Genomic DNA, 13,624 nt, shown 5'->3' with positions numbered 1-13,624 from the left:
CAGCAGTCGTTGCAAAAACTTAACACCTTACAACTCAGGCACCATGTTTCCCTTTTCTTCCTGTTCTCAATCTTGTGTTCTTTCCCAGAAGAGAGCATGTTTTCTGTGCCTTATGTATGAGCTGTTTTAATACACCCCAGCTTTTCTTAATAGCACGTACCTTCTAAAGAACCTTATTTAGGAAGAAGTAGGGGTAAGTATGAGCATGTATATACAGAGGATGGAATCAAAGACTTTTCTCCGTCAGCTCTCAGATTTGCCTTTAACATTCCAGAGAGATTCATTAAAGTCCTTTTTTGCCAAGACCCTGGGATTCTCATTTTACAACAACATAAGGTACTCTCTGTACCTAAGTACCCTCTTTTGTCACACAGAGCTATAGGATTTTATTTTAAAATCTGGAAGACACATTTATTTTTAACTACTATCCCTTTTTGTTCTTAGGACATTAATTTCTGTCTGCAGCCCATTAGAAGAATAAACTGGGTATGTTAGTGTCGAATCTACAAGACTGCCTTTACATCCCCAGTTAATTCACCATGTGTTTCTTCTCACAGAGGATGTGAACTTGGGATTGATCCGTTATGTGTTGCACGAGGAGAAGATCCATGAGATGATGGATAGTTTTCAGTTTCTGGTGAAAGACAGTAAACCCAATGTGGTCAGCGACAATGTGTTCCATGTTCAATGGTCCCTCATCAGCTTTAAATATACCAGGTACCAGGGTTATTGGTGTTCATTCTTTTTTTTTTTTTTTTTCATTCTTGAGAAATATATCAGGCAAACAGAGGAAATCAGATTGAAGTACCAGGGGATAAATTCTAGTTATCTGATAATGTTGGTGGTGGGTATAACAATAATAAAAATAACATCACCAATTTTTTGTAATACTGTTTGTATCAGGCACTTGACATACATCATCTTGTTTACTACTTGGCGGTTGTAAGGTGAGTGCTATTGTTATCCTCACAAGAACAAGGCAATGGAGACAGAAAGAGGTTAACTAGTTTACCCAAAGTCACATAGCTAAAAAGTGGTAAAACCAGGGTTAAAGTCCAGTGATCTTAACCATTGTGCTTTACTGCATCTCCTACAATTATTTTTGCTTCTGTCTTCAAGTTTTAGAATACAGTTGAACTGATAAGAAACAAAATACACATTCAAGTTCTGAAAGTAATCACTGGCTCTTAATAACAACATCTTTGCCTTCCCCCTACATTCTCTCTGTTCTTGGGCTTGTATTCTCCCCCTAGTTCCTTTGGTGTTCATAGAATTCTATATCTTTTGGAACAAATTCATAGCCTAATATAGGTAACTCTTTTAAGGTGCTTTTATAGCCTGTTGGGTGGTTGAGAGGCAAGTAGGCACCAATTTTGGTAAAGATAGGCGAGCACAGTGTTGATTTTTAGAGGTCAGATTATAACTAGGGTTATAATTTTGTGGGGGAGATAATTCTTTAAATTTTTTTTTACTGTTTATTTTTGAGAGAGAGAGAGAGACAGAGTGCAAGCAGGGGAGGGGCAGGAGGTAATTCTTTTGATCTACATTTCAGAGACTCACTACTCTAAGAAATCAGTTTCATGATAATTCAGATGAAAGTTGGAATGGGGGTTAGGGGATAACCTACAAACCTGACTTCATGTGCCCAGTCCTGGGCTGTTCCAGTCTTAGTCACACATACTTAGAAAACTTAGTGGAACATTATAATCAACTTTTTATATGTAAGTTCTGCTGTTATTTTTCTCTTGTTTGTATCTCCTTAAAAATTAAATAAATGGTCTAAACCTGATCACTTTTTCTGGACAAGCCTCCAACTTTTAATGGGCTGAATAGTACAGAGTGTCCCAAACCTGGAAATGAAGACTGACCTGTCAGGGGCACTTTGCCTACAACCCTCACAGCAACAAGACATAAGTAGGCTCTGGGCAAGGCAAATGAACCTGTGATCATCATCCTCAGGGATGAAAACCAAGGCCCAGCTCAGGCCCCACTCACTTATGGCTTTTCTAAACCTAGATAATTATTATGAATTAATGACACATGGATAGTTTGCCTTCTACTTTGCAAAAGCAATACAAATTCATAGCAGCAAGCTAAGTTAACCCTGTGTCTTAAACTGTTTGGGCTGTTATAACAGAATACCATAGATTGGGTGGCTTACAAACAACAGAAATTTATTTCTCATAGTTCTGGGGGCTGGGAAATCCTAGATCAAGGTGCTGACAGATTCGGTGACTAGTGAGGATCCTCTTCCTGGTTCATAGACGGTTGTCTTCTCCCTGTGTCCTTACATACTGGAAGGACCAGGGAGCTCTGTTGGACTTCTTTTATAAGGGGAGCAGTCCCATTCATGAGGGCTCCACCGTCATGACTAATCACCTCCCAAATATGATCACATTGTCGTTAGGATTTCAACATATGAATTTGGGGGGACATGTTCAGTCTAGAGAACCTTGTCACTCCCCAGTGTCACAAAGCTCCATTTGTCTTAACTCCTTTGTTATGTAGGCCTGATTCTCTGCCACCACCCTGGCTCCTTTGCACACTTCCTGGAGATCTGGTCCAGTCAGTTTCCACCGAGGCTAAGTCATTAATTGTCTTCCAAGCAGCTTTCTTTCCTAAGAACCCACTGAACTATTCTAGTTACTCTACCACACAAGGGAGAGATTGTTTGTCATTCCTCTGTGTTTTGAAGTACAACATGCATAGCTCCTATGTGCTGCTCATTTTCTGAATGACTTTCAACTCGCTCTGAGAACAGGGCAGATACCATTCTGCATCCACAGCCTTCTTGGTCACTTGGTGCTGTGACTAGTCCAGGTGAACACGTTTCCTCAATTTATAACCTGGCTTCCTAAAGAAACTAAACTTCCTATTCTATGAACTACCTGACACCAGTAACCAACCAGGAGAGACAGGCATTAAACAAGTGGATTCTTCACAGCCCCAGCTCACAATTTCAGAGACCACCTTTTTGTGTGCTTCCAGCTACAACGTGAGTGAGAAAGCGGGGTCTGTCAGCGTCACAGTGCAGAGGACTGGGAACCTGAACCAGTATGCCATCGTCCTGTGTCGCACCGAGCAAGGGACCGCCAGCCCCAGCTCCGGGGTCAGCTTCCAGCCAGGACAGCAGGACTATGTGGAATATGCTGGCCAGGTAGGATGAGCGAGGAGGCCTCTGATTCCTGACCGCCAGCTGGCTCCACCAGGGCAGCACTGTGGTCATTGGCAAGTGAGGCGCCTTCCCCCTAATTTTTACCCCTCTTCCCTTTCCATTGGTGCCCTTCCTCAAGTGATTTTCCTGTGTTCCCTTCTCACAGGGCCTAGTTCCTCCCAGTTAATCTACTCTCCGTGTAAGTTTTAACTGTCTAAGTTGTCTAGCTTCTCAGTCTTTACATTTTGCTTCATGACCACAAAAAGTCTCCATTGTGTTCTGTGTGAGACCTTTGGCATCCAAACCCTTCCTGTCCCCTCACCTTCTCTACCTGAGAAGGAAAGAGAGAGTACAGGAAGATGGTTGAGAAGCTCTTGGAATAGCCTGGGTGAGAGATAATGGGAGCTTGAGTTTCAGTTATGGAGTAAAAGTGGAGACAAGTGGGTGGATTGAACAGATGAGTAAGAATTGATAGAATTTCACAGTGGATTAGATAGTGGGCAGAAGTGGGAGATGGATGGTGATGCCCCTTGCTGGGAGGGCACACTGTCAGAGGAGCAGGTTTGGCAAGGACTGGTCTTGGCTGTGCTTCTTCGGACAGGCCGAGTGTGAGGTGCCTGAGATTGTGAGAGGACCGAGAGGACCACAGTCGTGGTGGTGGTGGTGGTGATGGCGATGGTGGTGGTGGCAGCAGTTGGAAGGGGGTGCAGAGAGCAGCTGAGGCAGAGGTGCCTGAGCAAGTCTCTACCACAGTGGTGGTAACTAGAGCCAGGGTGGGGATGAGGCAAAGAGCGGAGAGAGTAAACACAAAAGAGAGAGGAAGAGGACTTAAACAGTAAAGTCCTTTATGGCAGGATGCCCCATGTTTACCATCTTTTACATATGGTACAATAGCTGGCACTTACTAGGTATTTCTTCAATGCTTTTGCAAAGTAGTTTCACCATTCTTAATGACATCATAAATCTCTGTAAAGAGGAATGGGCTCTCTCTTTGAGGCATTTCAGCTGGGCTGAGGTCAATTTAAATGAGGAATGAGAAAAGAATAAGGAGTCTTTAGAAAAATAATAACATTTATTTGTGTTTGTCAAGGAAAGAACAAAAGGCAGTGGGTTCTAGAGCTAAATAGAGATCTAGGGGTGTTTCTAGTGGGTTCTAGAGCTAAATAGAGATCTATGGAGTGTTTTGAAATGTGGAGCTTAGTAAAACTTAATTTGATTAGTTGATTAGATATGGAATAGTAATTTTCTGCTGATGAAAATTATGTGTTTTTCAGATTTGTGTGTCCCTAGAGATTGATGACTATTTTACATATTTTAGCTATCTCAGTTCATACAAAGTACAGTCTGGGCCTATTCCCTAACCTTTTAGTTTTTAATAAATCCATAACCCTGGTTCCATTTCAAGGTTTTATCTTTATCTTTTTTTCAAGACAAAGTAAAAACAGAATAAATCCCTATAAGTTCATGATTGTGTGAATATAAAATAATTTCTCTGTCTTGTATCAGGCTAAATTCATATACATTATAGACCTATCCTATCTTAATGACAAAGGATTTAGTTAAATATAATGTTAAAATTTAGTCTGGCTTGTTCATAATGTAACTTTCTCTGGACTCAAACTCCATTATCCAGTACACTGAGATTCTATGTCAATTTTGATTGTGTAAAAACAGTATAACCATGGTAATAAGGATAATATCTCGCATTTGTTCAGTGCTTTAAAATATACTTGAAACTTTCATTATACATTGTGTCTTTTAGTCCTCCCAGTAAATATGTGAAATAAGTGTGTGAAATTATTATTTAGCTGATGAGGAATCCAATATTTGTAAAAATTCATAGACTATCCCAACTTGAGACCCCCAGAACTTCACACTCCAAGTTCAAAGATCTTCCAGGTAAACTTGCCACAAATAGAAGGGGACATGAGTAATCAAATCACTCTTGCTCCAAGTGAATTAATAAAATAAGATATGAATAGTTACCAACCTGTTTTTCTACAGTCACCAGATAGTAGGAGGTATCTTTGTGTTCCATGTCCCTATACAGTAAATCAGCTCCAATGTATAGATGAAGAATAGGAAGACGTAGCTAAGCGTTCCAGGTGATACAGCAAGAAGTTGGGGTAGAAGAACTAGCTATTTCATTCAGTGCTCTGCCCACTAGCTTGGGTCCCTTTTCCCAGGATGACCTAGGGGAGCATAGCAGGGGAATCTGAAGCACAATGTAACTCCTTGCTGTTTCCTTTTTGACAGGTGCAGTTTGATGAGCGAGAGGATACCAAGTCCTGCACCATTATCATCAATGATGATGATGTGTTTGAGAATGTTGAGAGTTTCACCGTGGAGCTCAGCATGCCAGCATATGCCCTATTAGGGGAGTTCACCCAGGCGAAGGTCATTATCAATGACACTGAGGATGAACCCACATTAGAGTTTGATAAGAAGACCTACCGGGTCAACGAGAGCGCTGGTTTTCTGTTTGCGCCTATTGAAAGAAAAGGTCTGTTGGTGCCAAAGGTGACAACGAGCTATAATAATAGCTAACATTTTTTGCATCCTTTTTATGTGCCAAGTGCTCATGTACCATATTAACTTCTGTGTGTAAGTGCTTTACATGTTTAATTCCCAGAACAACTCTAACAGTGATCCTACCTGTAGTGAGTACTATCAGAAGGCTCCTCTTCTTGGTTCAAGTTGTTAGTGCTCCCATTTATTCTTTAATGGAATTAGACGACTGGTTATATTTGGCCTTGCAAATTATTCATGAACTTAGAATTCTTAATCAATCACCCGATCTATAAATATGTAGTAGCCTTGGTCAATCAGGGAAGTTTGTAAGAAATGGCTTCTCATCTTAGTCTTGGAAGACAGAAAATATGTTTAAAGATTTTCCTTTGTGACTGTCACAGGTAGAGCTCAGATGAGAGATAAACTGTGTGTGAGAAATAAAGGGCAATGCTTGAGGGATTGAAAACAAAACAAAGATCATATGCATTTATGATCATGCAATATTGAGACTTTAAAACTCATGGAAATGAAATCCCCCACTCAAAACCAGAACATGACTATAAGTGATGAGGTCAGATTTTTTATTGAATCTGCTGACTGGGTATTAGTGTAACAAACACTGTAGATAATGCAAACCCTTGGTGATGCCACTTGGAAAACAAGTAAGCCCCATTGATTGCTCTGGGCCAGCAAGCCAGACCCAGAACAGGCTGTCTTCCAGGGACGTGGCAGCACTAATAAGCAAAGTCATTTGTACAGAGAGGCAGGTTTTATTTTGTTTTGTTTTTCTTTTTTTAAACAAGCCAATTTCTCCCTGAGAATTAAAGTGCAGAAGTTTATTCAGAAAGGCGGTGAACTGTGCTCAGATCACTACCTTCGGGACACAATTACTTTGCTACTTAAAGTACCAAATATGTCTCTTATCTTTCTACCCGCTGTGGTCTTAGATGGTGGGCAATGAGTCTTGTGAATTAACAGAGCACAAAATTCACGGAATAGGAAATCCATTTTAAGTTGTTTGGCGAAGTATCTGGGGTATATTAAATCCTCAAGTGGTTTATACCACAGGCTTAAGAAACTGCAGTGCAGGAAGGTTTCATGTCAGAGTTTGAACAGAAATAGTGATGGAATGTGTCAGAGGGAACCAAGCTTACCAAACTATCAGCAATTTTAGAATTTGAGAAGTGCTCATTCAAATGCTTTGGTTTTCTTACCATTTGTATTTCAGGGGATTCAAGCAGCATCGTATCTGCAATTTGCTACACAATCCCTAAGTCAGCTATGGGAAGTAGCCTCTATGCTCTAGAATCGGGCTCTGATTTTAAATCTAGAGGGATGTCTGCTGACAGTCGTGTGATATTCGGGCCTGGTGTCACCATGTCCACCTGTGATGTCATGCTCATTGATGACAGTGAGTATGAAGAGGAAGAAGAGTTTGAGATTGCCCTGGCAGATGCTTCTGACAATGCCCGCATCGGAAGGGTAGCGTCGGCCAAGGTGCTCATTAGTGGTCCCAATGATGCCTCCACTGTGTCCCTGGGCAACACGGCTTTCACTGTCAGCGAGGATGCAGGTAATAGAGAGCATCTCTGGGGTTCCATTACCCATTTCCTTATCTCTTTCTTGAACAATTTCCACTTAGTTTTGAGAATGTTCTTAAGGCATTTGAGAATGCCATTCCTCAGTGACACCCTTGTCGGTCTGAGACATGTAATACTACGCATTAAGACCAAGAAAGGAAGGTAGTGAAGGATAGAGAATCCCTTCCACTTTTCTTGCCCTGGTTACTGATGACAGGGAGGGATCTGGCATAGGGCTTCATTGGCTGATCTCTGTGGTCCGGAGGGAGGGCATGGTACTAAGCACTTCGGCTTATGAAGGCAAGAATGTGATCTGGTGGGGATGGGAGTAAGTTATTTAGCATACTGCTAGCTGCCAGAACAAATAAATTCCAAAGTTTCAGTGTCTTAACAAGTGAAACTTTCTCCTTCATATAATACCCCTAAGCAATCAGTGGGCGTATTTCTTCCACCCAGGCACCTTTCCCTCTTTTGGCGCCACAAGGGTCTCAAAGTCTTCTGCATGCTGCTAGCAGACATATTACCAGAAGGGGCAGCAGCTGTGCTGAGCATCCATCCACTGATCTGAGCCACCTGGTCAAGGCCATTCACTTCTTTGAAGGTGATATTCTGAGGGATAGTGGGAACTCATATTTTTGAGCATTTACTGAATGCCAGGCACCATGCCATCTGCATTCCGTACATTCTCATTTAATCTTCTGTAGAAAAGAGAACATTAAATAGAAGAGCAAATGGCAGCTCAGAGAGGTGAAATAAAGCTTCAGAGATCAGTAATTAATATGGCAGAGCTGTGATTAGAACGTAGACGTTTCCTGTACCATGTTTTCTTTCCTATATGCCAAATACTCAGCCATGACTACTTGTCAACCTCACAGCTTATTGGCCAGAAAATATGATTTGATGGGATTTTCATGTAGCTTTTCTCTAACCTCGATTGTGAAAATAGCTAAAAATCTACTTGTGCATCGTTAGGACACTATGAAGTGTGATGTTACAGTGGACCACAAGATGAGCTTCATTCCTAAGATAAGCAATAGCACATATGGTTTAAGTAATGATGTGTGCACCACTCAGATAAAATAGGGAAATCAACCCAGTTAGGAACATTTAATTAGAAACATTCAGCTTCAGGCCCCATAGAGTCCCCTAGCTGGTTCTTTCTTAATTGACTATTTTCCAACTCATCCCTGAGGCCCTACTCTCTGAGTTTCTTCTCCCAAAATAGGCTTCAGATGTTTTTTGATGGACCCTCTCCACTTTGTTTTTCTTCTGTGAACAGTCTCTTTCATGAAGCCGCAAAACACTTTTCCCTAGGGGCTGTCTCTCCAGTACCACCTCCGTGAGGCCCTCCTCCATGTCTTCCCTTGATCTTAGTGTCAGTAAAACCATGGCCGGTGACACTTCTCAGCCTTCCTCAGAGGGAGCACAGGGGCATCACTGAAGTTGGATTAGACAAGCTTACAGGATAAAGCTGCTCCTACTGTGAGGGAGAACACTGTTCTGAAAACCCACTGACTTCTGCCCTAAGACTGACCACTGACACCTCTGGGTCTCCACTAGGTACAGTGAAAATTCCAGTTATCCGTCATGGGACTGACCTTTCTACCTTCACATCTGTCTGGTGTGCAACACGGCCCTCAGACCCAGCTTCTGCCACTCCAGGAGTTGACTATGTTCCCAGCTCTAGGAAGGTGGAGTTTGGGCCAGGTGTCACTGAACAGGTGAGCACAGAGCAGTCCAGGACCAGATGGATCTGTTAACGTTGTCTCTATTCTGCCGTCCAAACTCTCTGGAGGACTCTAAACCCCACTTACAATATTACTGTCTTCCCTTTATTCACAAACACAAACATGCAAACAAGAGAGTGAATGCAGAGCGATCTTCTATAAACTCTCCAAGTGACATTGTCAGCATCTAATATCCAGCACCACAGATAAAGGATAGGAACTACACTTGTTTGGTGATAATATCTAGAGACAAAACACCTAAGAGTTTTTAATAAAGAGGTTATAATTTTATGAATTAAAAAACCTTACTATAAGACCACCAGAGAAAGCAAGTTATCACCTTTGTCCTACTCTCCCAAAGGCAGATGGGTGTTGTGTGTTGGACATTGTATAAGGTTTGCTTTGATTTTTCTTCTTTTTATATTTATGTTATTTTTAAAAATGAGATAGAACTGACATATAACCTATTAATTTCAGGTGGACAGCATAATGATTCAGTGTTTGTGTATATTACAAAATTATCACCACAGTAAGTCTAGTTAACATCATGATTTTTCTTCTAGTATTGCACCTTGACTATCTTGGATGACACTCAGTATCCAGTAATTGAAGGACTGGAGACATTTGTGGTTTTTCTCAGCTCAGCACAAGGGGCCGAACTGACCAAACCCTTCCAGGCTGTCATTGCAATTAATGACACATTCCAGGATGGTAAGATATTGGAGATGCCAGGTGGTGGCTCAGACTACATTTCTATTTTTCCTTATCTTCCAAGTATATGACATTAGAACTCATCCACGTTTCATTCAAGAAATAAATCGTGTGTGTGTGTGTGTGTGTGTGTGTGAGCACATGTATACACACTCTTTTACATAGAATTATGGAGGAGAAATAAACATTCATGTTTCTAGTACTGTGCTAGGCACAAAAAGATGTATAAGACTTGGGCCTTGTCCTCAAGAAGCTTAGTGTCTAGTTGGGGGAATCATACCCTTAAACAGAAAAATTAGAATATTTTATATAAATGACCTACTAATGCTATAAATCCAGTACTATGGGAACAGAGGGGACTGAACAGCAAATATGTGTAGAAGAATCACAGATATCACAAAGGACATGATGTTTAAACAGTCTTAGGGTGTATTAGGGGTTTATCTAATGGGTAATAACATAAAGTTTTGTCAAATGGACAGATATAGTGTATATAAGGTATAAAAATTTGAAAGACGGATACTTGGAAAGCAGTGAGATGCTTACTTTTGCTTTAAGCCTGGCTGGAGATGACTGAAATGAAATGAAGGAAATGAAATGGAAAGACAGGTTGGAGTCCAGTTCAAAAAAGTCTTATGTTGCAGCCTAAGGAATTTGTAAGCAGAGAGGAGTGCTTCTAAGTGGAGGAGTGGTGTGGTTTTTGTTGGAGGAAACTGACACTGGCAGTCCTGTGGATGATGTACAAGAATGAATAGACACAAGTATGTGAATAAAATATCAGTCTCCACTGAAGAGCTAACCTAAGTAACAGAATAATGACCAGGAAAGGACAGTTATTTCTTGGGAAGCATTGATGAAATTTAGAATCATCAGATGCTAGGGGTATCTGGGTGGCTAAGTTGGTTAAGTGGCCGATTTCGACTCAGATCACGATCTCATGGCTCATGGACTCTGTGCTGACAGCTCAGAGCCGGGAACCTGCTTCAGATTCTGTGTCTCCCTCTGTCTCTGCCCCTCCTCCACTGGTGTGCATGTGCATGCTCTCTTTCTCTCATTCAAAAATAAATAAATAAACATTAAAAAAAAATTGTCAGATGCCGGAGTTGGAAAAGAAGATCTGGTCAAACTTTCTACCTAACTCAGGAGGATCCTCATTAGCATCTCCGTAGTTGATGATAGAGCCCATAATTAAACTCTTTCAGTGAGTGAAAAGTCACCGAAAAAGGAACAGAAAGCCAGCAGGGTGATACTTAATGCTTTCAGTTATTTTTAAATAATTTATTTATTTATATAGTTTAAAAAATGACAATAAAGTTATACTATGAAAATTAAGTCTACCTTCTACCCCTGTCTCCCAACCCTCTGGTTGTTCTCCTTAGAGACAACCATTTTAACCAGTTTTTTTTTGTTGTTTTGTTGTTGTTGTTGTTGTTGTTGTTGTGTGTACCTTCAAGAGAAATATCTATAAAACATATGCATACATATAATACACACAATATGTATATAATGAAAATGTCCAAAATTATATCTTATTTTGTACCTAGGTTTGTTGAGATCTAACTTACATAAATTAAAATTTGCCCTCTTTAGTGTATCGTTCTATGCATTTTGACAGATGCACACAGTGGCGTGGCCACCACCACAATCAAAATGTGGAACAGTTTCAATACCCTACAGAATTATCTCATACCCCTTTGTAGCCAACCTCTTCCCCATCTTGAGCCTTGGCAACCACTGATGGTTTCTCGCCTATACAGTTTTGCCATTTCCAGAATGTCATATAATTGGAATCATGTAATATAGCATCTTGTGTCTGGTTTCTTTCATTGGAATATTGCCTTTGAAAACCATCCATGTTGTTACATATATAAGTAGTTCATTTCCTTCGTTGTGGAGTAGTTTCCAAATATATAGATGTACTACAATTTGTTCAGCCATTCACCTGTTTATCCAATCACCTGTTTATCCAGTCATCTGTTGAATGACAATTGAGTTGTTTCCAGGTTTTGGCAGTTATGACTGGAATGACTATAAAAGTTTGCATATAGCTTTTTGTGTGACTATACATTTTTATTTCTCTGGAGTAAGTACTTAGGAGTGGGGTTGTTTGATTGTATGTTAAGAAACTGCCACCCTGTTTTCCAAAATGCTTATGACTATTTTGCATTACCACCAACAGTGTATGAAAATTCTGGTTGCTCCACACCCTTGCCAACATCTGGTGTTTTTAGGTTTCTGCGAGTTCTTTTTAGTTATCCTAGTAGATGGATAATGGTGTCTCATGGTTTTGAAAGTCATTTCCCTAATAACACTGAGATCTTTTCAGGTGTTTACATGCCATCTATATACCTTCTTTAGCAAAGTATTATTCAAGTATTTTCCTCATTTTTAATTGAGTTGTTTTTCCCCGTTATTATATTCTTATAAATTCTGGACAAATATTTGTGTTTTGCAAATATTTTCTCCCAATCTGTTGCTTGTTTTTTGTTCTTTCAAAAGGCAATAGTTTTTCATTTTGAAATAGTCCCATTGACCAATAATTTTATTATGGATTATGCTTTTAATATTGTATCTAAGAAACCTTTGCTTGACCCAGGGTTACAAAGATTTGTTTTTCCTGGGTTTTCTTCTGGAATTTTTTTAGTTTTAAGTTTTACATTTAGGGTTGTGATTCATAAAATAGTAACTTCATAGCTATGAACAAGATTATAACAATTATACTATTTTATATTTCATGTTACCTGAGAATTTACAGAGTGATGTACTAGAGTTTTCTCATTTGCTCATAATCTCATGGTTTTATACTTGTTTCCATTTTATAGATAAGGAGACTAGAATCAAGGGAGTAAACACCCAAAATCTCATACAAAGAGGGACCAAGTTTTTGGCTTCAAGTTCATACTTTTTGCGCTATACGAATTAGTCCTATTTGGTGCAATAGTAGAATCTGTGGGATATGTTTTTTTTTCTTCATTCACTAAAAAGAAGAAGGACATTCAGTTATCCTTTTTGTTCTTGAAAAGGCTTCTAATGCTTTTACATGAAAGGTATTTAATTTCCTTCTGATAGAGTGGAAAGGGAATGCAAAATCAGAAGACCTAAAATGTAATTCCAGCCCTACCACTTTTTTAAATTTTTGGCCTTAGATTAGCAACATAAGGTTACTGAGCCTAATTTTGTTAATCTATAAATAATGAAAATACCTACCTAATAAGGTTATTATAAGGATTAAATTAGAAAGTATGTGAAAATATCTACCATTGTACCTGGCACATAGTAGATTTTATTACATGTTAATTTCTTTTCTTCCTGACACATCTGTAATTTATCATACTTGCCAGTGGGACTCCAGTAACACATACAAGACTCATTGCCCTAGATCAACAGAAAACATTTCCATTTGGATTTTTCTTCATGCTTTATTGATGAACATTAGGGTTGCAAACTTAGAAAATGCTTATGTTAAAATATTTCTCATCTTTCAGGCAGGCTACAACAAACTATATTTAGTCAAGAATTTATCCCAGAAAAAGAAATCCCCAAAGCTATTTCAGTAACCCATTGTAGTGTTCAGTGGTTATATCTATTGGCTATCCTTCTTCCTAGGAATTGCTAACTTTTGTTGTTTCCTCCATGTGCACATTAAGGTAGAAAGATCTTACCTTCTCTCTAATCTTTATAAGCTCTTCAATTTATGAAACAGGTTGAATAATTTGCCTAGGGTCACATGGAGAGGAGGTGATAGGGCCAGAGTTAAAACCTAGGTCTGTTCTATCCAAGTCCAGTCTTCTGATTTTATACCCTACCATGCTAACTTTTTCACATTGCAGTTTTAGATGCTTGATGTCACTCAGTATTCTTATAATGTCAACTTTCAGCCTTCCAAAGTGATCTTCGGTCTTTCATCTTTTTCCACAGGGTGATCTTGGGGTCATAAATCA

The 13,624-nt window shown here is 39.7% G+C and overlaps 1 protein-coding gene across 2 annotated transcripts in view; it reads left to right on the top strand.

The window, feature by feature from the left end:
• Nucleotides 1-13,624, top strand: part of FRAS1 (Fraser extracellular matrix complex subunit 1) — a 420,203-nt gene that overhangs the window by 358,756 nt on the left and 47,823 nt on the right. For both annotated transcript variants that reach the window (XM_053217214.1, XM_027058965.2), the window contains 6 exons: nucleotides 558-717; nucleotides 2,989-3,157; nucleotides 5,411-5,657; nucleotides 6,894-7,238; nucleotides 8,806-8,966; nucleotides 9,536-9,683. In XM_053217214.1, the coding sequence (XP_053073189.1) occupies nucleotides 558-717; nucleotides 2,989-3,157; nucleotides 5,411-5,657; nucleotides 6,894-7,238; nucleotides 8,806-8,966; nucleotides 9,536-9,683 (1,230 nt within the window). The remainder of the gene's footprint in view (nucleotides 1-557; nucleotides 718-2,988; nucleotides 3,158-5,410; nucleotides 5,658-6,893; nucleotides 7,239-8,805; nucleotides 8,967-9,535; nucleotides 9,684-13,624) is intronic.

This window comes from Acinonyx jubatus, chromosome B1 (assembly GCF_027475565.1).
Source record: "Acinonyx jubatus isolate Ajub_Pintada_27869175 chromosome B1, VMU_Ajub_asm_v1.0, whole genome shotgun sequence".
In the NCBI taxonomy this organism is placed as follows: Eukaryota; Metazoa; Chordata; class Mammalia; order Carnivora; family Felidae; genus Acinonyx; species Acinonyx jubatus.
This window is presented reverse-complemented; position numbering and strand designations above follow the sequence as displayed.